We start from the raw sequence: 26084 nt of genomic DNA, 5'->3' as shown, positions 1-26084 counted from the left end.
CTTATGATCCTAGTAGTGCATTATATGTGTTTATTTGCTTAAATTCCAATGTGAGTCAAACGCATGATTGTTTGATTTGATTAATGCCGAAAACAGTCCAAAGAATAAATATAAAAAAAGTGCACTTTTGACACCCAATAAGCATTTCGTCTTTTTGAGTACTCATTCTAATGGTCCTACTAGCGCATTATATGTGATTATTTGCTTTAGTTTCAATGTGTGCAAAGCGCACGGTCGTCTGTTTTTATTTATGCCGAAAACAGTCCAAATGCACTCTAAAAAGAAAATTTGTGTACTCCTGTCACCCAATAAGCTTTTGATATTTTGATTACTCATTCTTATGGTCCTGGTAAGGCATTATATTTGTTTATTTTCTTAAGTTCCAACGGATGTTAAACAGACGATCATTTGTTTTTATTAATGTCGAACACTGTCCAAATGCACTCCTAATAGAAAAGCTACATTTAGACACTCAATAATGCATGCTTATATGTGTTTCTTTGCTTAAGTTCCAATAGGTGTACTTTTGACACACAATAAGCTTTTGATCTTTTGAGTACTCATTGTTATAGTAGTGCATTATATTCATTTATTATTGCTGAAATAGTCAATATGCACTCTGTGTACTTTTGACACCCAAATAGGAGCACTTTAGCACCATAAGCTTTTGATCTTTTGAGTACTCATTCTAATGGTCCTATTAGCATATTATAGGTGTTTATTTTCTTAAGTTCTAATGCGTGTTAAACGCACGATTGTTTGTTTTTATTAATGCTGAAAACGGTCCAAATGCACTCTAAATAGAAAACTATGTACTTCTGACACCCAATACGCATTTGATCTCTTGATTTCTCATTCTTATGGGGCCAGAAGTGCATTATATGTGCTTATTTTCTTAAGTTCCAATGGGTGTCAAATGATCAATCGTTTGTTTTTGTAAGTGTTGAAAACAATCCAAATGTACTCTATATAGAAAACCTGTGTACTTCTGACACCCAATAAGCTTTTGATCTTTTGATTACAAATTCTTACAATCCAAGTAGTTCATTGTATTTAATTTTTTGCTCAAGTTCCAATGGATGTTAAACTCACAATCGTTTGTTTTTATTAATGTCAAACACAGTCCAATTGGACTCCAAATAAAAAATCTATGTACTTTGGCCAACGAAAAACTTTTTTAGCTTTAGTGTACTCATTCTTGTGGTCCTTGTAGTATATTAGATGTGTTTATTTGCTTAAGTTCCAATGCGTGTCAAATGCACGATCGTTTGTTTTTATTAATGCCGAAAACAGTCCCAATGCACTCCAAATAGAAAAATTGTGCACTTTTGACACCCAATAAGCTTTTGATCTTTTTGAGTACTCACTCCTATGGTCCTAGTTGTAACAGCCCGTTCCGGAAATTTTAAAACGTACGCGTGAAAAGACGATTTTGCCCCTAGTGCGATTTCTTTACGTTTTGTGGTTATTTTTGGTTGGTTGTTGGCTAATGGTGGACCACACATTTCCCTCACCTTTTCTCCTTATCCCTGCACCCTGTCCCGAGCCCCATTCCTTTCCCATTTTCCTTCCAACGTACGGACACACACACAAACACATCAAACCTTCACAAATCGAAGAAACAAAGTACATATCCATGCTCGTGAGGCTCGTAGGAGTCCAACCATACCCATTTCAGGTAAGGATACCTTCGTTTTCACGTAGAACTCGGGATACCTGATTTTGGGTACTGTTCATGCACACGTAATTTCTTATGTTTTTGGGAATTTCAAGCTTGTAGGAAGCTTGGTGAGGTCCTTAGGAGGCTCGGAGTGGTTCGTTTGAAGGTTTTGGACGTCGGGATAGTGAGTTTCGAGGTTGGCCGGAATTGGGGTGATTTTCCAGGTGAGATTTCGTGGATTTTAGCACTTGAAAGTGGTATGATTTTGTTCCTCTCATTGTAAGCTTCATTTTGGTACCAATTTTGTGAAATTTGGTTGAAAAACGAAGAAGATATCACGATTTGAAAATTTCCCGACGGAATATTCCTAATGCCGACGGTTACCGTCAGCGTGCCAGGCACGTGCCTGCGCGTGGCCGGCGCGTGGGGGCGCGTGCAGCGATGAAAAATTATTTTAAAAATATGGGGATGATCCTGAGGTTGAGTAGATCACGTTGGTGTATTCATACACCCCATTTGAGCATTGTATGAGAAGTTATTTCTTAAGTTTGGTTATGTGCTTTAAAATTAACGTTTTTGTAGTTGTTTCGCATATAGGTGAATCCTATCCCAAGGACGAGCGTGGTCACTCAAGGCAGGGGGGCTACGACCCTTCCACGTACCAGTGAGTGGGCTTTTGGTTTTCCGTATATACCTATATACTTATATTTTCCCAGAAATCGATTTAAATGTTTATTAGTTATATGCCATATATTATATGGCCATTTGTTATGCATGGTTAGTTGCATCTATATATGTGTATGTATTGGTGTTGCGGACGCACAGGTAAGTGCCAGGTGAGTTGTGATTTATGTTTACATGCAGTAGTGATTTGAGATGCATAGAGAGCTCATAACCTGCACCCCCCCCCCCCCCCCCCCCGTGTTAGTGCTCCCACCCAGAGTTGGGCACAGTCCTTCACGTGATGTTCACCTCCCGCACCACACGCTCAGGTTGGATCCAAGTTAGGTGCACAGTCCTGTCGTACAGACCACTTTAGGTGGTTCCGACTCGTAGGTGACCCACGACTATTCGCCCAGCCTTCACGTGATCGTAGCACTTGAGCGTATATATATATTACACCCAGGCCTGTCGTACAAAGCACATTAGGTGGTTCCGACTCATGTGCAGGTCTAGTTACTGAGATTGAGACTTGAGCTCTAGATTCAGCCGTACAGGTCACGTTAGGTGACTCCGGCTGATAGTTTATATAATATTGATATGATTTCACCTGAGCACTTGCATTTCATTTTGAGGTTTTGGCATGGCATATCCTTGAGCATGATTGGTGTGTATATATATATATATATATATATATATATATATATATATCTATTTTCTGGGAAGTATACAGGTTTTACGGCGAGGGGTTAGAACTTATTTATTAAATGGTTTTCGAAAAGCTTTGTTTTTGCCCACTCACGCTTTTGTTTTGCGCCCCTCCAGGTTCTAGTTGACTAGCACGGTTGGTGGTTTCCCTGAGGATTTTCCCGGCATATCTGACAGACGATCACCAGCGTAGGACCACCTTCGGGTGTACTTTTATTGCGTCATTTTCTCCCGGACTGCTTAGGCTTTATGCTCTGAACTTAGCGTCACACTTACGCTTGCACTTGTTATTACTTTATGTAAAACCAGTTTTTATTTATTCGCATTACTATTTCCATTATTATTTTATTAGCTTCCGCACTGTGCACATGGTTACGTCACTTCCACGTGACGGCCAACATGCCATGCTCTCGGTCGGGGTGTGTCAGTTTGGTATCAGAGCCTAGGTTTGGCAGTTCTGTGCTTTTGTGAGTATTCTAATGGTTTTGGTGTCTTCTGTCAGAATTACGCCGCCTCGTCGGGAACCACGTCGCTCTGCTGAGCCTAGTTTCCCTGATATTGCTCAGCTGGGGGAAGCTATTGCTACAACTATTCAGTCGGCGATCCGCCCTCCCCAGAGGACTCCTCTGGAGACTATGTATAATTTGAAATTGGATAAGTTCGAAGGTAACGAGGGTCATGAGGGTGCAGAGCGATGGTTAGAGCATATTGAGAAGACTTTTCGTGTTTTGCACAGTCAGGGGAATCTCCCAGTTAAGAAGTGGGTTGAGACGACATCTGTTGGAAATGTGCCCTAAAACCAATCATATGATGATACTTTACGGACATTTCACAAAGTTAAACTAATGTAGTTTAAATGTAAAGGGCAAAGATTATTGTTTGAGCCGTCTCATATAAATGTTATATGCTTAAACGATAAGTCCAAGGAATATGTGATTGGAAGAATGTGATCTACAGAAGTTAGATTCATGAGACCATTCTTTCGTTGACACATCCTAAACGTTCCTGATCATAGGATTGTCAATTGGGCATTGACAGTCCGTTAAGATCAGTACGTGCTATGTCTGCTCTCAGGGAGAGTGACTAGTCTCGAGTCATTGGTGTGTGTGACATCAAGACAAGTACGTAGGTGCTCAATAGAGAATGAGTTCACTGAACACGATCAACGAAGAGTTCTCATATTCATGTCACATGAGAACTCATGGTTGGGATAATGCAAATTAGTCTTTTCACCTGAGGCATCACAGTTGTCTTGTGGTTAGGTCCTTAATCTTTGATTATGTCAAAGTCACTCCATCAGAAGGGTGTCCACGGCATCGTTGGGGTTAAGCCACTTAGCCATGGAGGCAAGTGAATGCGCAACTAGGGATCTCTAACCTTCAAACTGTTTGAGGGAGAATACTCTATGATATGATTAAGAATCTTTGGCCAAAGTATGAATGAGATTTAGGAATGTGTTCCAAATCACATTCAAGGTAATCATATAAGCACAAGACTCACATTGGATAGTAGACATGAATAAACTATCAAACCAAACAATGTGGTCAAGAGTATTGTATTAGAGAAAGACCGTATTGCATTTGTAATCCTAAAACTGAATAGGTTCTCCACCTCTTCTGATTAGCTTGGGTAACCATGACATGCTGCTAGGCGTCAACCATGGTTTGTGGAAGCCCTAAAAGTGTATTATCACTAACGGGAGAATTGAAAGTAAGTTTTGATAGGAGCATATTCATGCGACTTAAATGGCTTGTTCTCGTGCATTTACGTTATGTTTCTTTAGTTATTTTAGTACTTTAAGCTATTTTCGTGTGTTTGTAGGTCCAAAGGGCTAAAGGAGCAAAAAGATGCATTTTGGAGACTTTTGGAGCACTTTTGGGCTAAGGACGGATAGCTTATGCTTGAAGCCAAAGTGTTGGCGAAATTGAAGACCTAATTGGAGCCAAAGTGTTGGAACCTTGTTCTCTTTAGTTTTAGGACATTTAAACCTTTCCTAATCCCAATCATGCCATGCATAACACACATCCATTCTAACACATTGTCATTGCACATGCATTTCCTTCATTAGTTAACCCACATGCACTTATCACTTATCATCACCACATATCATATCACTTAATCACTTATCACTTATCATCACCACTTAACCACTTATCATATCATAACCACATATCATATCACTTATCACTTATCACTTAACATATCATCCACCTACTTCACCTACAACATCCACCTACTTCACCTACAACATCCACCTACTTCACCTACAACATCCACTTCACCTACAACATCCACCTACTTCACCTACAAATGACATAGCCATATGTTCCCTCCACTACTCCTATAAATACCCTTGCATTCATTCATTCAGGGACATCTCATTTTCATACACAACACATTACAAACACATTCTCCCTTCCCTAGCCGTGAGCTTCCCATCTCTCCCCTTATAATCCAAACACCATTTTTCCATTTCCCTTCCCTTTCTCCTCACTCCATTCCACATTTCCATAATCCCCCAACCCTCACCTTAGACCTTGTGCCATAATAAAGAGGAAGAGAAGTGGACCTAAACGTTCATACAATTCAAGTTTGAGTTGTTGGAATGTTTAGGTGATTCTTTGATTTCAATGTTTCATTTTAATTCTCTTTGTTTTGTACGTATAAGGAATGGAAGAGAAGAGTGCCTAAACGTTCATACAATTCAAGTTTGAGTTGTTGGAATGTTTAGGTGTTTCTTTGATTTCAACGTAATGAGGAACTAAAACCCCCTTTAGCTAGGGGGTGATTCGAAATAAATGTTTATGCTTGCATATGAATTGATTACCTTTCGTTGGAATTTCATAAGTTTTGATTTCAATTTGTTTAACCGTTTGATTGATAACTTATTTATGAATGTTTATTAAGAATGCGCGCTTAATTTTCATGCATAAATATGACGCTAGAATATAAGTGAATTTCACCTAATCGTTATGAACTTATATTCACAAGTAGTGGAGGTTGCTTATAAACAATCGCGTTAAACGAATTCTTGGCATAAGTTTCATGCGTATTCCATAGTAACGAATGCCTCGTCAACACTTATAGTTTTCATAATGCTTAATGATCTTTGATTGTATCTTTATTGTGCTTTTCACGTAAAGGACTTTTGGAGAATGTGGTGAATTGCGTTGCGCTAACCCATCCAATTCATTAACTTAAGGAGAACTTGACGGTTAATTTAAGCGGACCTAATTAACCCGGGGCGTTGAGTTTCATAATTTATCGAAAGACCAACTGAGAATCAATCTTGTATGCAAGTGTAACATGTATGGAGATGAACCCCTTAGCTAGCATTCATCCATAAATTTCATATTTACATTCTGTCTAGTTTATTTAACTTGTTTCGTTATTTCAATTTTCGTATAAACTTAAATCCCCCTTTACTTTAATGTCAATTTAGTTAGAAATCATTTTAGTTTGTGTTTTTAAAAGCATTTTGAGTCTTTGGTTTGTCTTAGTGTTTTAAAGTTTAGTTTTACATTCTTTGAGTCTAGTTTAGTGTTTTATATTGTGTTTTTACGTTTTTGAGTCAAATCCAAGTGATTAACAATCCCTCCTAATCCCCGGTCCAGAACGATCCCTACTTATACATATACTATAATTTGACGAAAAGAGGGTTTAATTTGTGTGCGTATAAATCACGCATCAAATTTTGGCGCCGTTGCCGGGGATTAGAAAATTTGCTAATCCCTTGGATTGTTTGTTTCTGTATTGTCTTTTAGATTTAGTTTTTTTTTTTTTTTATTTGTGTTTTGTTTGTTAAGAACAAGATGGCACTTAATAATGCTTCTCTTTTGTCACAACTCATGGAAAGGTCCCAAATGCAAAGAGTTGATATATTTAATCTTCAATCAAGGAATAACGTGTTTTCCAATACTTACAATTCGGATTGGAGTGATCATTCAAACTCTATGTGGTGGGAACCTCAAAATGCTCAACAAGGAGGATATTGGCAGCCACCACAACCTCATATTCAATATGCCCAACCAAATTTAAGTTCGTCAATAAATTATAACCAAAAGCTTGATGAATTAATTTGTTTGGTGCAGGGCTTACAAAATCAAGACAATGAGGCTCAACAAGAAGGATATTGGCAGCCGTATGAGGAGTTCTATTCAATGCCTATGCAGCCACCACAACCTGCCCAAAGTAATGTAGGTAATTCAAATGATAATGATACGATTTTTCAATTACTTACTACTCTGGAAAAGCAAATTGGGCAGATAGCGGAGTTCGAAGGACAATTTTGCGACCAAGGCGAACTCCCTAGTTCAACCATTGCAAATCAGAAGGGAGAATTTGAAACTGCCAAGGAAATCATGTTGAGCAGTGACAAGGAGGTTGGAACGGACCCTCAACCATCAAAATCAAATCACAAGGAAAAGGAATACACCCAACCCACGGAAAGGGTGGAAACACCTTTACCGGAGGCTCCTATTGCTCCTATGCCATCTAATACAGGTATGGTTGTTCCAAATTTCATTATTTTTAACCCTATTCCTTGCAGATTCATGACTTCCAAGGAAGAAGAAGGTGAAAAAGACATCTCGGAAGCCCTTCCAAAGGTGACAAGTAGGGAATGTCATGAATCCATCAAAGAGGACGTTCTTGAAACCACAAAATCCAAAAAAGTTAAATTTGATGACATTGGACAAGTAATAACCATCACTTGCAATCTGGCCAAGTCCAATATCCCTGAAACTTTCAAAGGAGTGGTATTTGTCATTGAGTTCTTGTCGGACAAAACAAGTAAGTATTTTTTTCCAAATTCCATTAGATTTTATACTAACTTGCTATTTTTTTTGAATCAGGCACCTACACTAGAATTCAAACCAATGCCGGTTCACTTCAAGTATCACCTTCCATTCAAGGACCAATTCCATGCCGTTTGATTTTATTTATGTTAATAAAAAAATAAAAAAAAATAAAAAAAAAAAAAAAAAGAGAAAAAGAAAAAAAGAAAGATACTAAACATGGAGAAAGGTGGAGCTTCACAAAGGTTGTTTGCGTGAAGTCCCACTACGAGGCGCAGAAGCGGAAGGCGCAGAAGCGGGAGGCATAGAAGCGGGAGGCATCGAAGCGGAAGGCATCGGAGCGGGAGGCATCGGAGCTAGAGCATTCCAGGCCTCAATACTTGGCCAAGCGCTGGATGACCCAGGAAAAAGGTGCCTCTGGAGATAAGACGCAAGCCTTTGACGGTCACTGTGAATTCGACCCTCAGATTCTTGCAGCTCATCAAGCTTCCTCTTCATGCCCGCCGAATAGTTATTTGCAAGCACATGCAAACTTCTATTCTCGTACTTAAGCTGTTTGATTTCCTGCTTAAGACTTTCCACCTCTGCCATCAACGATTCCACTTGGCGGGACCGAGCAAGCAGGCGTAGGCCCATGTTGGACACAGAGCTCGCACACTGAACACTAAGTGCGAGGGACTCTTGAACGGCCAACTCATCGGACCGTCCTGACAGCAGCCTACTATCTTTTGGAGTGAGGAGGTTTTTAGCTACTATTGTAGCTGTTGTGGCGTCCTGCATCACAGAGTCTTCACCTGAAAGAGGACCGTTAGAAGATAAAAAAGAAGGGCGCCATACATTACCTTGACGGGGCGCAACCGGATCGCTGCTGAGACTCAAATCTAAGCTAAGGTTCGATGAGTTTGCCATTTTTTTCAAAAGTGTTCAAAGAGAAGGGGTGGATGGAGTTAAAAATTTCACAAAGGGCCGGAGTCGAGTTTCAGGAATGGGAAATCTTCAGAGTGTGTATGTTGGCGGTGATCGATAGCTCTATAAAATGCCAAGGCGACGCGTCCACCGATTCAAAGAGCCGGATTTTCCGGCGTAAGTTAGGCGACGCTCCCTCGGCTTTTCAGAAAACGCGTTCAACTTTGTCAAAAGATTTCTGACAAAGCTGAAAACACGTGGAGGCCATCATCGCAACTACACGTCTTTAGCCGACAAGCGCAAAGTTCGGCGACGCTTTCTCTGCTTTTCAGAAAACGCGTGCAGCTTTGTCAAAAGGAGCCGCATCTGCACTACCACGTGTCGTTCAGAAAGAGAAGGGGCGTCGTTCAGAAATCGAAGGGGCGCCTGCTCAGAAATCGAAGAGGCGTATTCAAAGATCGAAGAGGCGCCACTATTTCAAAAAGCCGGAATTGCGGGATCAAAACGTTTGTCGACAAGGGTAAAAAGTACCACCACTTGATATTATCTCTATATATGTCGACCTTCGTCTTTTATGGCAGGGCAAACCTAAAGAAAATGCCCAACTCTCCCTCACCTCTGAGGGCGCACTCCCAGCAAAGCCTTTCAAAATACTCAATTCTTTCTTCTTCCCCAAAGATGATACCAGATGCCTGGAGTACATATGACCCAGGAGGAAACGGCGGATTGAAGCATGTGCTGATTCATTCACCGCTTCTTCAAAGCAAAGGTATCTCATATCATCAAGGTCAAAAGCAAAAGTATCTCATATCATGCTCTTTCCCTGTCTTTTTCTTTGTCCTTGTTCTTACTCGCATGGCAAAGTAAAAGAAGCAATCAGCCGGCACTTGGAGTCAATCTTCCGATCTGGAGCCAACTGCCTGGAATCTATTCCTGATTGCTTACCTAGCGTTGCTCTCGAGTAGTCATCTTCAACGGTTGATACACTTCCGGAGAAGGGACCACTTCTGCAAAGGAGAGCGAGTAAGGCAAGTGAAAATGATACATTGAAGCATGTGGAGACAAACATAGGCTGAGTTATCCTCCAACCCTTTTCAATACGAATTGGAAAGATTGAACAAAGAAACAGACCAAAAGGGTAAGCTCAGACCTTCGGGGGAGACCAAAAGAACCATCCTGCTGCCCAGTTCAAGAAGTAGCACAAAGGAAAATCAATGATGGGCGGAAACCAGTTTGAGAGTAAGCCTGTGGAATCATCAAGATCAAGCCTCAATGCAATCAACAAAGAGAAGAGGGAATTTACACTCCATAACCAGATTTGCGTCCCTAAACTCTTCTCTTTGTTAATTACATTCTGCCATGTTTAGTATGTTTAGTTGTTGTTTGTGTGTTTACTTATGTTTTGTGTGAATCTATGCTTAAAACATTGAGGACAATGTTTGATTTAAGTGTGGGGGGGGTAACTAATGTTGTTAATGCAAATTCGTGGGATTTTATCACCCATAACTTCAAATGTTGTTCCTTGCTGTTTTAAGGTGTTTTTAAGTTGTTTTAGAGTGTTTTAGTATGTTTTGTTTTTATAACTCCGAAAAGCACATAAAAATTTGAAAAATTGTTTTGAAAAGCCTAAAAAGAGTGTTTTGAGTCGTTTTTGTGAGTTTGTGTCTTAGGGTACCTTCCAACACAATGATAAGGATTTGGTTTGTAATTGCATGACTGTTAAAAAGAGTTATAAACATAGAGAAAAGTTTGATTTACTCTTGGTTTATGCTTAGTTATGGTTATAATGTATGACTTCACATGCAATCATAAAAGAAAAATTCGTTTTTGTAACATGCTTGAAGGAAGGAACTCAAACAAACGCTACAACCCTGTGAGACTCGAGCCATTACCTTCTTTGGAGAGTTATTTTCTGTGATTCTTTGTTTTCTAAAGTTGTTGAATGATCTCATTATTCCTTGCTTGGTTGCTACTTAGAATGCAATTGTATCATGATAGAACTAAATGCTAGAACTTATATCCGTTTCATTCAAAGCATGATATTGAGTTGCATAACATATATCAAGATGAAGTTGTGTAGTTGCCACCATAGCCAAATAGCCTTACTTCCCATATTTCGTATATATTGTAAGTCTTAAACACCGTTGAGCCTCGTTTAACCTATTTTCTTTGCTAACCATATCACCCCTTACCTAGCCTAGATTAGGACCATCCGTACCCTTGTTCTTAAAAGATAGTGAGCATGACTTAAATGAATTCCTTTTGAGTACATTTTGCAAGAAAATGAGTGTGGGGGAGTAAAAGTTTGTTCTTAAGTTTGTATGTTTTGAGAGTCAAAAGAAAAGAAAAAAAATAAAAAAATTGTGAAAAACATATGAAAAAGAAAAACAGAGAAGAAGAGAAAAGAAAGAAAGAAAAAAAAAAAAAAGAGCTTGTTCCCCCTTGTTGTTCAAAAGTTGAGTTTTCATTCAAAAGTGAATTCTACGTTAATTCAAATGCTTTGCTCGCTATTTCTTTAAGAACCTTTGTTTTCCATATACCTTCTTTGTTAGCCAAATACCTTTAGCCCCGTTACACCCCTTTGACTTCTATCTTGATCGTTATGTGTTCAATAATGTGGAGTTTGAAATTGATATGAGCTTATGGAATCACTGGTTCTCATTCTAAGTAGTAGCATTCCATTCATGAGATCATATTCATGTCATTATCGTAAATCCAGAAAATGCTTTCCTTGTTATAACATATGTGAGTGTTCGTCTACATGTTTACATCAATCTTCTCACATATAACTAGTGTAGGGTGTGTAGTCAGAAAATCTGTGTGAAAAACGAGTGCATATCTTGTAAGGATTTGAGCAATTTCTCTAAGGCATGTTACTACATTCGAAATGTGTTTTAAATGCTTAATTGTGAACTAGTATGTGGTGACTATGATTAAGAATGTACTTAAGTGTAATGATGGCAAAAATCTGTGGGAATGATGATTTTTAACTTGTCATGTGCTTTGGAAATCCCTAAGACGGTTGTTGGAAGGTTTAGGTTGTGTTTTACTTGTTTTGTTTCGTTTGGTTTTGTTTTGTTTTTCTTTCTGTTTTGCTCGAGGACTAGCAAAAGATAAGTGTGGGGGTATTTGATAGGAGCATATTCATGCGACTTAAATGGCTTGTTCTCGTGCATTTACGTTATGTTTCTTTAGTTATTTTAGTACTTTAAGCTATTTTCGTGTGTTTGTAGGTCCAAAGGGCTAAAGGAGCAAAAAGATGCATTTTGGAGACTTTTGGAGCACTTTTGGGCTAAGGACGGATAGCTTATGCTTGAAGCCAAAGTGTTGGACGAAATTGAAGACCTAATTGGAGCCAAAGTGTTGGAACCTTGTTCTCTTTAGTTTTAGGACATTTAAACCTTTCCTAATCCCAATCATGCCATGCATAACACACATCCATTCTAACACATTGTCATTGCACATGCATTTCCTTCATTAGTTAACCCACATGCACTTATCACTTATCATCACCACATATCATATCACTTAATCACTTATCACTTATCATCACCACTTAACCACTTATCATATCATAACCACATATCATATCACTTATCACTTATCACTTAACATATCATCCACCTACTTCACCTACAACATCCACCTACTTCACCTACAACATCCACCTACTTCACCTACAACATCCACTTCACCTACAACATCCACCTACTTCACCTACAACATCCACCTACTTCACCTACAAATGACATAGCCATATGTTCCCTCCACTACTCCTATAAATACCCTTGCATTCATTCATTCAGGGACATCTCATTTTCATACACAACACATTACAAACACATTCTCCCTTCCCTAGCCGTGAGCTTCCCATCTCTCCCCTTATAATCCAAACACCATTTTTCCATTTCCCTTCCCTTTCTCCTCACTCCATTCCACATTTCCATAATCCCCCAACCCTCACCTTAGACCTTGTGCCATAATAAAGAGGAAGAGAAGAGGACCTAAACGTTCATACAATTCAAGTTTGAGTTGTTGGAATGTTTAGGTGATTCTTTGATTTCAATGTTTCATTTTAATTCTCTTTGTTTTGTACGTATAAGGAATGGAAGAGAAGAGTGCCTAAACGTTCATACAATTCAAGTTTGAGTTGTTGGAATGTTTAGGTGTTTCTTTGATTTCAACGTAATGAGGAACTAAAACCCCCTTTAGCTAGGGGGTGATTCGAAATAAATGTTTATGCTTGCATATGAATTGATTACCTTTCGTTGGAATTTCATAAGTTTTGATTTCAATTTGTTTAACCGTTTGATTGATAACTTATTTATGAATGTTTATTAAGAATGCGCGCTTAATTTTCATGCATAAATATGACGCTAGAATATAAGTGAATTTCACCTAATCGTTATGAACTTATATTCACAAGTAGTGGAGGTTGCTTATAAACAATCGCGTTAAACGAATTCTTGGCATAAGTTTCATGCGTATTCCATAGTAACGAATGCCTCGTCAACACTTATAGTTTTCATAATGCTTAATGATCTTTGATTGTATCTTTATTGTGCTTTTCACGTAAAGGACTTTTGGAGAATGTGGTGAATTGCGTTGCGCTAACCCATCCAATTCATTAACTTAAGGAGAACTTGACGGTTAATTTAAGCGGACCTAATTAACCCGGGGCGTTGAGTTTCATAATTTATCGAAAGACCAACTGAGAATCAATCTTGTATGCAAGTGTAACATGTATGGAGATGAACCCCTTAGCTAGCATTCATCCATAAATTTCATATTTACATTCTGTCTAGTTTATTTAACTTGTTTCGTTATTTCAATTTTCGTATAAACTTAAATCCCCCTTTACTTTAATGTCAATTTAGTTAGAAATCATTTTAGTTTGTGTTTTTAAAAGCATTTTGAGTCTTTGGTTTGTCTTAGTGTTTTAAAGTTTAGTTTTACATTCTTTGAGTCTAGTTTAGTGTTTTATATTGTGTTTTTACGTTTTTGAGTCAAATCCAAGTGATTAACAATCCCTCCTAATCCCCGGTCCAGAACGATCCCTACTTATACATATACTATAATTTGACGAAAAGAGGGTTTAATTTGTGTGCGTATAAATCACGCATCAAATTTTGAGGGGGTTTTAGTTCCTCATTACGTTGAAATCAAAGAAACACCTAAACATTCCAACAACTCAAACTTGAATTGTATGAACGTTTAGGCACTCTTCTCTTCCATTCCTTATACGGACAAAACAAAGAGAATTAAAATGAAACATTGAAATCAAAGAATCACCTAAACATTCCAACAACTCAAACTTGAATTGTATGAACGTTTAGGTCCTCTTCTCTTCCTCTTTATTATGGCACAAGGTCTAAGGTGAGGGTTGGGGGATTATGGAAATGTGGAATGGAGTGAGGAGAAAGGGAAGGGAAATGGAAAAATGGTGTTTGGATTATAAGGGGAGAGATGGGAAGCTCACGGCTAGGGAAGGGAGAATGTGTTTGTAATGTGTTGTGTATGAAAATGAGATGTCCCTGAATGAATGAATGCAAGGGTATTTATAGGAGTAGTGGAGGGAACATATGGCTATGTCATTTGTAGGTGAAGTAGGTGGATGTTGTAGGTGAAGTAGGTGGATGTTGTAGGTGAAGTGGATGTTGTAGGTGAAGTAGGTGGATGTTGTAGGTGAAGTAGGTGGATGTTGTAGGTGAAGTAGGTGGATGATATGTTAAGTGATAAGTGATAAGTGATATGATATGTGGTTATGATATGATAAGTGGTTAAGTGGTGATGATAAGTGATAAGTGATTAAGTGATATGATATGTGGTGATGATAAGTGATAAGTGCATGTGGGTTAACTAATGAAGGAAATGCATGTGCAATGACAATGTGTTAGAATGGATGTGTGTTATGCATGGCATGATTGGGATTAGGAAAGGTTTAAATGTCCTAAAACTAAAGAGAACAAGGTTCCAACACTTTGGCTCCAATTAGGTCTTCAATTTCGTCCAACACTTTGGCTTCAAGCATAAGCTATCCGTCCTTAGCCCAAAAGTGCTCCAAAAGTCTCCAAAATGCATCTTTTTGCTCCTTTAGCCCTTTGGACCTACAAACACACGAAAATAGCTTAAAGTACTAAAATAACTAAAGAAACATAACGTAAATGCACGAGAACAAGCCATTTAAGTCGCATGAATATGCTCCTATCAAGTTTCAATTCACAATCGATTAGAAAGAGTTTTAATCGCCCACTGCCTCGCTAAAAGGAACCTAATGGATCGTTCACCGAGTAAGGTAGAGTTTGAAGAAACAACGGAGATGAGTAAGAATAATTAAATGGTTTAATTATTTATCTAAGGCTAGGATTAATTAATATGTTAATTAATCAAACGAATAAGTTCGTTAAAGACCTCGGGTTAGTTTTGGGCCGCAAGGCCCAATGGGATTTGAATGTCAAGCCCATTAACTCAAGTTGTATGACAACTTGAATAAACAAAGGGCTTGAAAGCCCAATAAACCCTATAGGCCGGCCATGTTAGAAGAATAGGGCTTTTGGTCCATTAGGTCACTTATTTGAAGGGACTATATAAAGGACTTTATAGCCTAAAATTCATTAAGGGTTGTTTTTGGGGAAAGGATGAGAACACAAGCTCTCCTTTCTCTCTAAAATTTCGGCCACCTTGGAGGGATCATCTAGCAATCAAACTCCTCCAAGGTCACTCATTTCTTCTTCATTATGCCTTGGTGATGAATCATTAGAGGTTCTCAATTTTGGGAACTTTGGAGAAACCTTTTTCATCCATCCAAATCCATAGATCTAAGATGCAAGGAATGAAGGCCCTCTCTTTAGGTGATTAGCCTTGGTTTAAATACAAAGAGGAATCTACAAAGGTATATATTTCAACTCACTTTGTTTTGAGTTGATTATTGGTTCACCATTTTACTAGGCTTTGAACATTCATGGGTAATGTTTTGTTTTTAAGTGCATGCAGGCATGATTCCGCCTTTAATTTGTTAATTGCATGCTAATGATGTTGCTTAAATGAACATGTCATCTTCCAAAATAATCCTTCAAGTGGTATCAGAGCCTAGGCCTAGTTTATGGTGGATCCTTTTGGGTTTTGTGATTTTTTCATATTTTGTGATTTAAGTGTTGTAAATGTTACAAGCTTTGTTCTTGCTTTGAATATAAATTTTGCTTGAAAATTTAGCATCTCAAATGTTGTAGATGTATTTCATTAAAGCATGAATATTGGAACTAAAAGTTGGTGCCAAGTGTTTTGGGATTTTCGGCCAAATCCAAAGGGTGATTTTTTGGGTTCTTGTTAGTCTTGTTAAAATGGTTTTAAAAGTGCTTTTTGGAACCCCTAAGTACCCTAGGATATTAACCCTCTTTTGAGTTGTGAAAATTTGAGTTTTTGGTGAAAGAAAACATCCATGGAGCTATTATGAGTTTTCATGTATGTTCTTCATATTTCTTGAAGTTCTTGCCAAGAACAAAAAGGTTTTGAAGTTTTGATTCAAAAGTTTTATGTTTTTCATAAAGTTTTGTTTTTCAAATGGTGGGTGATAGTTATTGGTGAGATGTGACTAAAAGAATTTTAAAGTTTTATAAAAACATTTTCTTACAAACCATCAAAGTCACCTTTGTCTCACCTACCAAAAACCACTTTCAAAACTTTAGATTTTTTCAAATTTTCAACAATATGGCCGGCCACCTTTGGAAAAAGTGTTGGAGGGACTTTTGTGCAATTATATAAAGTTTTGATACTTTTGTGTATTTGCATTTTGACCCCAAAAGTTTTTTTTTTTTTTGTTTTAACAAAGTGACCCAAATTGTTGTGGTCATTGTTTTTGGCCCAAAACAAAATGAGAACAAAATTGTTTTGTCTCTTTAATGAGAATTTGATTTTCATTATATTTAGTTCCATTTAAATCAATTCTATGGATCCAAAAACCAAATGATAATTGTTGCATTCAATTTAATTAGTTAAAGTGTTAATTAATTAAAGCGTGATTATGAACCTTAGCCTACGATAATTGAGCTATGTGAATGGCCGTTTCAAATTTGTTTGAACCATGGGAATGAGTAGATTAGATTTTGGTTGTAATTTGATTTGATCAAATGTTGTAAAAGGGCATAAGCTCTTCTTTACTTTAAAGTAATTAGTTATATTCAATTGTTGTAAAGAGCATAAGCTCATATTTACTTTGAAGTACTTCTTTCTTGCTTTATTTGATATGCATGAAATGAAGTAGTTGGGTCCAACGCCCTAAGACAACACGCCTTAATGTGATTAAACACGTAACTAAAATCAATCTCCATCCCTAGTCCGAGATTCAACACAAGGCTCGTGTTGGATCTAATCAAAGGTTCATAGTCATCCTAAAGCCCTAAGGCAACTATATAGTCCATCAATGAATGCAAACCTTATGTTAGTAGTATCATATACTCTTGGTTTAAAAACCGTTTTAAAAGCTTAGTGGGAGTATTATATACAACTAAATCAATCATATGGACAAATAGTTGTAATAGGACCAAAATTGTTTTAATTATGATTAAAATGAATATATATATATGTGATGAGACCTAAAACCCTCAACAAACCATTATTAAGTTGATAAGCGAGAGATGCTTTGAATATCTCTTCGTGGCCTTCCACCGTGATAGGCTCCAATCGTTTATGACTTGTACACCACCTTCACCCTATCATGGGGAAGAGCATCGTGCATGCTTATATTCAGGAGGAGTTTATTTACATTTGATGAGGTGAAGGTAGGCAACGAGTATGGCAAACATCGTATCATCGTGACGTTATACTTGAACCCCTATCTAAATTTGCATGGTGGGAAAGAACTTAACTAAGTGAAATGGTGCCAAACATCGTATCATCGTGAGGCAACATTCTCTAGAGGCCAAAAAGATGGGTACTTGCATTAGATGCAAATGAGTAAGCGTACTCTCTCATTATTATTAATGCTAGCCAAACATCGTATCATCGTGAGATGGGCTTGGTAATGGTGAGTCTCCCATACCCCGCTAAGAGTTCAACAAAACTCTCGAATTCCGATGAGGGATATGGAATTTGCCAAAAATAGTGGGTGGTGCTATTTGATTTAAAGACCCGAATCAAATGGCTTAAAATCAATCAATTTATATTCGTTATGTATTTGTTTACCAATATATTTGCAAACGCTATCCAAAACTTGACAAAGAAAAGCCGAATGCTTTACTTTCCGGACTTAGTTCTACAATCCCATAGATTGTCTTTAATGGCTTGTAGATGTAACTAAGTAGTCTCATCCTCACAATCTTCCTATTGATAATGTATCATTGGAAGAATATGTTAGATAAGTCTAACATGAGAAGGACAACACTTTTAATGTCATAATTCTTCAAATACAAATTGTTGTATGAAGAAATAAGAGTTGCTTTGAACAACCCTTAATCAACACAAACTTTAGTGCTTCTTTCTTTGTTACATAAACAAGGAACTTTTGAAGTAAGCACAAGGGCATGGACGCTTTATGTGCCATGATTCTTCACTTACAAATTGTTGTATGAAGAAATGAGAGTTGCCTTGAACAACTCTTGAAAGTTTGTAATTATGTTTAGAACATAATGGTTGGTTGACAAAAATAGTCCATCAACATGGACTTATGATGATTTTGAATCATTGAGTGTTGAAGTGTTAAACCACTTAACGAGACAGAAATTAGGCAAGGACTTCACCTTTGTGTCCCTATCCTAATGGTTCACTAAGTTTATTGTAAACTATATAGTGAACAATAACCACACACTCTCCAAATTGTTTGATGTGTATAACACAATTGAAATAAGTTTCAAGAGAGATAGTGGGAGTTTAGGGACCATGACTATTGTAGTCAAAGGAGAAGTCAAATGAAGAAGGCAAAATAACTCCAAGGGAACAAACTTTCTTTATGAAAGGATGGACATTGGAAGGGGTATTTGCAAGAAATGTCTTCCAAGTGTCAAGAACACACCTTTCGAAGGTGTTGTAATATGTTCTTGAAATAGTTCAAAACAGTTGGTTCTTCTACTTGAATGCTTGATTCCGTATTAGTAACTATGTTTTACAATTGTTGTAAAAGTGTGCTAACAAAAAGTAGAAGATTAATGAGAGAAGAGAAAGTACTTCACATTCGGAAAGTGAATAAAATATAGATCTATGCGAAAGCGGATTGTACTTACGTCCTCATATGATCTACCAAAGAAATTGGAAAATACTAAAGATTGTCTTTACATTCCAATTTTAAGGAACTTAAATCCGTCACTATAGTAGAGATGGATAAATGTTTTGTTTGACAAAACATTGTTCTTTATTAATCAATAATTAGATTATTGTAATTTAATTGGTTGTCTCTATAGTAGAGATGATGTGGTAGTTTAACTGTTTAGAATACGATGATGCTTAAAACCCAAAAGGTTGCAAGGTAGTGACTAATCCCAACTGAGTTGTGATACCTCTAAAACATAAGTTACGAGTTGGCCATAGATGGATGCTTTGGATCGTTAGATCCGGATCCAATACCTTCTTGTTAAAATTATATAGAGGCGAAATGTTCGAATCTTTATTCTTTTGGAAAGAAGAAAGAATCACAAAGTTGTTGAGGTTAATTCACTTAGATGTTAGTGGCACTTGTACACAACATAATACTACTCATGTTGTATGACATTCACCGAAGATCACTCTCGGTTGGACTATAGTTTATTTTGAATAAACACAAGTCCGAATACTTTGCAAAAGGTTTCAAAGAATTCAATAAATGTAAGTAGATGAGTAAGACGTCTAAAGTATTTACCTCCTTAGATTTGATCCAAGGAAAAAGTAACACTTTAGATTAATTTCCTTGAAAAATATCAAGGAAAGTAGCATCGTAAGATAATGAATTTCTCCATTAGGAGAAGAATGAACATGAATAAGATTTAGTTCGTTTGACATTATCAATTACCCATATATATATGATATATACTTCTAAGACAACCTAGTTCCTATACCACAAGCTCCAAGGTAGTCCAAAAGGATTTATAAACCGTCTCAGTTGAATGGTTTGAACTTTATGACTATGTCATAGAGTTGCACCTTTTAATTCGAAAGAAATAAGAATGAAAATCCTTATGACTACATTGAGTGTATATACGATATATACTCAAGGAAATGGTAAAGTACCATTTGACCCGAAATAATGAAACCTTCACAGCTAATTGGTAGCTTAAGGTGACTACACTCAAAGAGAATGGTTGACTTTGAAGAAACCATCTTTGACGTAGTCTTGGTTTCAATTAATTCAAAGATTGCTAGCTACAACTAAATGGTGATTTAATGTTTGGACATAATATGGGTTTCCGAAACCATTATTAAGATAGTCTTGATAATATATGTCTAAAACTATAAATCACAAGACAAGTTAGTTGTAGAGATCCATACATCATGGATCTTAGCAAGCTAGTGGGAGCTATAAGCGTCTTATGAGAAAAGATCAATTGTTTGATTTCTCATAAAGATGTAAATGAATCTTTTGTTTACTAGGTTTACAAAAGATTAGTGGGAGTTAATCGTATTCCTAAATTTAAATATATATATGATATATTAATTTTTGGAAATGAAAAGAGTACTTCTTCGTTAAAGTTATTCTATAACGATAGAATGTATATGGGAGATATAGTCTATATCATGGAATGGAAATCTATAATGACATATTTCAAGATATAATTGGATTATATCAATCCCTAAAATAGACAAGAGATGCTAGGAAGTTTCTCATTTGATGATAAACTTCAATTAGAATGACAATTCTAGTGAGACTAGGAAGTTGTTCTTCTCAAAGGGAATGTACCCTTTGACTCCCAAAGAAATAATGCGTAAATAGAATCCTTTATGCATAAGCAGAAAGGTGATTTATGTATTTCATATTGTATGAAAAACATTGATATAAGATGTACCTAGAAAGGTACAAGACAATATCAGTGCAAGCCCAGGATCAGAACCATGGCAACTGTCAAGTGAGTCCTTAAGTATTTGAGAAATACTAAAGGATATATTACTCAATAATTGAGAAAGAATTAGAGCAACGTAATGGAAGCGTAAATGTATTAGATTATGAATCTAATCCATCATTGGATATTTCTTCATTATGAATGAAGAGATAAACAGATATCTCTTTATTATGACTAAAACGATATTTGGATGGAAACATTAAAGTAATGACTTTAGTGTGTTCCATTATGAATGCAAAATATATTGCCATATAGAAGTTTACAACAATGTTGTTTGGATGGGAAAGTTCATTTATGAACTCTCTATTCGGTTCCAACCAGAAAGTGTATGACACTAATGGGGCGATAGCTCAAGCCAGGGAATCAAGGTCTCATCAAGGTCCGAACTCAAATGAGAGACTGAACCACATGATTAGGAATCATGAATAATGGTGACGTCGTTATTCTCAAGGTTGCTTCTATGGATAACATATAGATATCCATCTTGTTTAGGCCTACTACTCAGCCATTTATGAAATGAATTACAGAAGAGGTATCATCGCTGATAACCAAGCTGATTGGCTCTAGTGCAAGTGGGAGATTGTTGGAAATGTGCCCTAAAACCAATCATGTGATGATACTTTACGGACATTTCACAAAGTTAAACTAATGTAGTTTAAATGTAAAGGGCAAAGATTATTGTTTGAGCCGTCTCATATAAATGTTATATGCTTAAACGATAAGTCCAAGGAATATGTGATTGGAAGAATGCGATCTAAAGAAGTTAGATTCATGAGACCATTCTTTCGTTGACACATCCTAAATGTTCCTGATCATAGGATTGTCAATTGGGTATTGACAGTCCGTTAAGATCAGTACGTGCTATGTCTTCTCTCAGGGAGAGTGACTAGTCTCGAGTCATTGGTGTGTGTGACATCAAGACAAGTACGTAGGTGCTCAATAGAGAATGAGTTCACTGAACACGATCAACGAAGAGTTCTCATATTCATGTCACATGAGAACTCATGGTTGGGATAATGCAAATTAGTCTTTTCACCTGAGGCATCACAGTTGTCTTGTGGTTAGGTCCTTAATCTTTGATTATGTCAAAGTCACTCCATCAGAAGGGTGTCCACGGCATCGTTGGGGTTAAGCCACGTAGCCATGGAGGCAAGTGAATGCGCAACAAGGGATCTCTAACCTTCAAACTGTTTGAGGGAGAATACTCTATGATATGATTAAGAATCTTTGGCCAAAGTATGAATGAGATTTAGGAATGTGTTCCAAATCACATTCAAGGTAATCATATAAGCACAAGACTCACATTGGATAGTAGACATGAATAAACTATCAAACCAAACAATGTGGTCAAGAGTATTGTATTAGAGAAAGACCGTATTGCATTTGTAATCCTAAAACTGAATAGGTTCTCCACCTCTTCTGATTAGCTTGGGTAACCATGACATGCTGCTAGGCGTCAACCATGGTTTGTGGAAGCCCTAAAAATGTATTATCACTAACGGGAGAATTGAAAGTAAGTTTCAATTCACAATCAATTAGAAAGAGTTTTAATCGCCCACTGCCTCGCTAAAAGGAACCTAATGGATCGTTCACCGAGTGAGGTAGAGTTTGAAGAAACAATGGAGATGAGTAAGAATAATTAAATGGTTTAATTATTTATCTAAGGCTAGGATTAATTAATATGTTAATTAATCAAACGAATAAGTTCGTTAAAGACCTCGGGTTAGTTTTGGGCCGCAAGGCCCAATGGGATTTGAATGTCAGGCCCATTAACTCAAGTTGTAAGACAACTTGAATAAACAAAGGGCTTGAAAGCCCAATAAACCCTATAGGCCGGCCATGTTAGAAGAATAGGGCTTTTGGTCCATTAGGTCACTTAATTGAAGGGACTATATAAAGGACTTTATAGCCTAAAATTCATTAAGGGTTGTTTTTGGGGAAAGGATGAGAACACAAGCTCTCCTTTCTCTCTAAAATTTCGGCCACCTTGGAGGGATCATCTAGCAATCAAACTCCTCCAAGGTCACTCATTTCTTCTTCATTATGCCTTGGTGATGAATCATTAGAGGTTCTCAATTTTGGGAACTTTGGAGAAACCTTTTTCATCCATCCAAATCCATAGATCTAAGATGCAAGGAATGAAGGCCCTCTCTTTGGGTGATTAGCCTTTGTTTAAATACAAAGAGGAATCTACAAAGGTATATATTTCAACTCACTTTGTTTTGAGTTGATTATTGGTTCACCATTTTACTAAGCTTTGAACATTCATGGGTAATGTTTTGTTTTTAAGTGCATGCAGGCATGATTCCGCCTTTAATTTGTTAATTGCATGCTAATGATGTTGCTTAAATGAACATCATTTTCCAAAATAATCCTTCAACATCGTGGTTTTTGGGTAAGGAGTCTGCAGCCTGGTGGGAGCAGGAACTTCGTCGTTTGACTCCAGCTGAAAGGACTGATTGGGATGTTTTCCGAGAGTTGTTCAGGAGAAGGTTTGTGCCTCCTGAGTATATTGATCGAAAGAAGCAGGAATTTACTGAGTTGAGACAGGGGAAGTTGACAGCGAATGAGTACTATCGGAAGTTCACTGATTTGTCTCGCTATCATCCAGATGTTGCTGGCAATCTGGCGGAGATGCTTCGTCATTTCCGTTTAGGCACTAAGAAGAAGTGGCGTTCGATGGCAACCACTACCCACTGTGATACCTACCAGGAGTTTTATGAGATTCTGCTGAGGATTGAGGATTCAGAAAATATGCCGAGTGAGAGTAAGGAGGAAGAGAATGATGGTAATCAGAAGAAGGATGATAAAGGTAAAGGTCAGGCGTCGCTCGGACCTCGTAGGACACAGAACTTCAAGAGGGTTGGCACTAGTTCTAGCTCTTCTAGCGGTGGTTTTAGTGCCACTGGTCAGGGACGTGGAGGTAGGTTTGCTGGTGGTGCTAGAGGCCAGAGACAGGGTCATGCTGGTAGAGGTAAGGCCCCAGTTTACCGCAGGTGCAATAATCAGCATTTTGGTGAGTGTAGGCGTGGCAGCAGTGGTTGTTTTACTTGTGGGCAGATGGGGCATCGGGCTGCAAATTGTCCCCAAAGTCAGCAGCAGAAGCCGCAGCAAACTTTCTTGCCGCCACCTGTACCGATTCAGCAGATTCAGGGTCCGGGTAGTTATGGGCAGACAGGTCGGGGTGGTGCCTACTACTATCAGGGCGATGCTGTTCCTTATGCCCCGGGACAGTATCAATATCCCCATGACCCATATTCCCAGGGCGGTTATCCTCCGTATTCGGGTGGCTATACGTCGTATCCTCCAGCTCCAGCAGGCGGTTCTCAGTGGTTTCAGGGAGGACAGTTTCAGCAGGGGAGATTGCTACGAGTAGTGCAGGGTCTTCGAGGCAGTCTGGTCAGCCCAGTCAGGGGCGTGGCATTCAGAGTTGTGGCGGCCAGACGAGCAGAGGTCGAGGTGGACGACAGCAGACCCAGGGGCGTATTCATAATATCTCTCTACAGGATGCTCAGAACAATCCAGATTTGATCATGGGTACGTTAAATATCCTTGGTTATTTTGCTAGAGTATTAATTGATTGTGGTGCTACACATTCTGTGATTTCTCATACGTTAAATATCCTTGACTCCTTATCGTATGGCTCCCGCTGAGTTGAGGGAATTGAAAGTTTAGTTGCAGCCATTAGTGGATAAGGGTTTCATCCAGCCTAGTACTTCACCTTGGGGTGCTCCAGTATTGTTTGTGAGGAAGAAAGACGGAACTTTGAGGCTATGTATTGATTACAGGCAATTGAATTGGGTGACAATTAAAAACCGTTATCCGTTGCCGCGTATTGATGACTTGTTCGATCAGCTTCGAGGTGCTTGTGTGTTTTCCAAGATTGACTTGAGGTCTGGATATTATCAGCTGAAGATTAGTAGGGATGACGTTCCTAAGACGGCGTTGAGGACTCGTTATGGTCATTACGAGTTTCTGGTTATGCCGTTTGGGTTGACGAACGCACCAGCTGCTTTTATGGATTTGATGAACCGGGTGTTCCAGCCATATTTGGATAGGTTTGTTATTGTTTTCATCGACGACATTTTGGTGTATTCGAAGTCCAAGGCGGAGCATGTTCGACATCTTACTTTGGTGTTGAAAAGGTTGAGGGAACACCAATTGTATGCTAAGTTTAGCAAGAGCTAGTTTTGGTTAGACCAAGTCGCATTTTTGGGGCACATCATTTCAGGTCAGGGTATTTTGGTGGATCCACAGAAGGTCGCAGCTGTGGAGAAATAGGAGCAACCGTGAACCGTCACTGAGGTGAGGAGTTTCCTTGGTTTAGCAGGGTACTATCGGCGGTTTGTTAAGGATTTTTCTGTGATTGCTTTACCACTGACGAGGTTAACGAGGAAAGACGTTAAATTTGAGTGGGATGATAAGTGTGAGCAGAGTTTCCAGCAGTTGAAGTATTGTCTCACTCACGCACCTGTTTTGGCGCTCCCGGACGATAGTGGTGATTTCGAGGTTTATAGTGATGCTTCCTTGAATGGTCTGGGATGTGTGTTGATGCAGCATGGTAGGGTGATTACTTATGCTTCACGACATTTGAAACCCCATGAGTTGAATTACCCTACACATGATTTGGAGTTAGCAACTATCATTTTTGAGTTGAAGTTATGGAGACACTACCTTTATGGAGAGAAATGTAGGATCTTTACAGATCACAAGAGTCTTCAGTATCTCTTTACGCAGAAAGATCTCAATCTTCGTCAGAGGAGGTGGTTGGAGTTGCTCAGTGATTATGACTGCACGATTGATTATCACCCTGGTCATGCAAATGTAGTGGCTGACGCACTTAGCAGGAAGTCTTAGGGCCGTATTAATGTGTTGTATGCTAGTCGTATTCCTCTTTTGGTGGACTTACGTTCTACGGGAGTGAGGTTAGAAGCAGAAGATCGAGATGTGGCTTTACTTGCTAATTTTCAAGTTAGGCCAATCTTGGTTGATCAGGTACTTGAAGATCAGGTAGCTGATAGAGAAACTCAGGAATTGATCCAAGCTCGAGATCGGGGAAGGAGGAGAGACCTCAGAGTTCGTGATTCGAACGGCATGTTGATGCAGGAGGGTAGGATGTTCGTGCCTAATAATTTGGATTTAAAGAAAGCAATTCTCGATGAAGCACATATCTCGGCTTATGCCATGCATCCAGGAGCTACTAAAATGTATCATACCATTCGACCGTTTTATTATTGGCCGGGTATGAAGAGGGAGATAACTGAGTATGTGAGTAGGTGTGCTGTTTGTCAGCAAGTTAAGGCGGAAAGGAAGAAGCCATTTGGGTTATTGCAG

General features: G+C 38.2%; 1 protein-coding gene across 1 annotated transcript; it reads left to right on the top strand.

Moving 5' to 3' along the window:
- Positions 1-3507: 3507 nt before the first annotated feature.
- Positions 3508-25031, top strand: LOC148699350 (uncharacterized). The gene is made up of 4 exons (XM_088697671.1): positions 3508-3803; positions 23132-23746; positions 23843-24069; positions 24982-25031. The coding sequence occupies exons 1-4, from the start codon at positions 3508-3510 to the stop codon at positions 25029-25031; spliced, it is 1188 nt and encodes a 395-aa protein (XP_088553797.1).
- Positions 25032-26084: the final 1053 nt, after the last annotated feature.

This window comes from Pyrus communis, chromosome 1, assembly GCF_041283825.1.
Source record: "Pyrus communis isolate YQ-2024b chromosome 1, ASM4128382v1, whole genome shotgun sequence".
Taxonomy (NCBI): domain Eukaryota; kingdom Viridiplantae; phylum Streptophyta; class Magnoliopsida; order Rosales; family Rosaceae; genus Pyrus; species Pyrus communis.
This window is presented reverse-complemented; position numbering and strand designations above follow the sequence as displayed.

Coding starts and splice junctions, on each gene's coding strand:
- LOC148699350 (XM_088697671.1), top strand. CDS start 3,508: ATGGTTTTGGTGTCTTCTGTCAGAATTACGCCGCCTCGTCGGGAACCA. Junction 23,747..23,842: donor AAGGCCCCAGTTTACCGCAG/GTGCAATAATCA, acceptor TTGTCCCCAAAG/TCAGCAGCAGAAGCCGCAGC. Junction 24,070..24,981: donor GTATCCTCCAGCTCCAGCAG/GCGGTTCTCAGT, acceptor ACATCATTTCAG/GTCAGGGTATTTTGGTGGAT.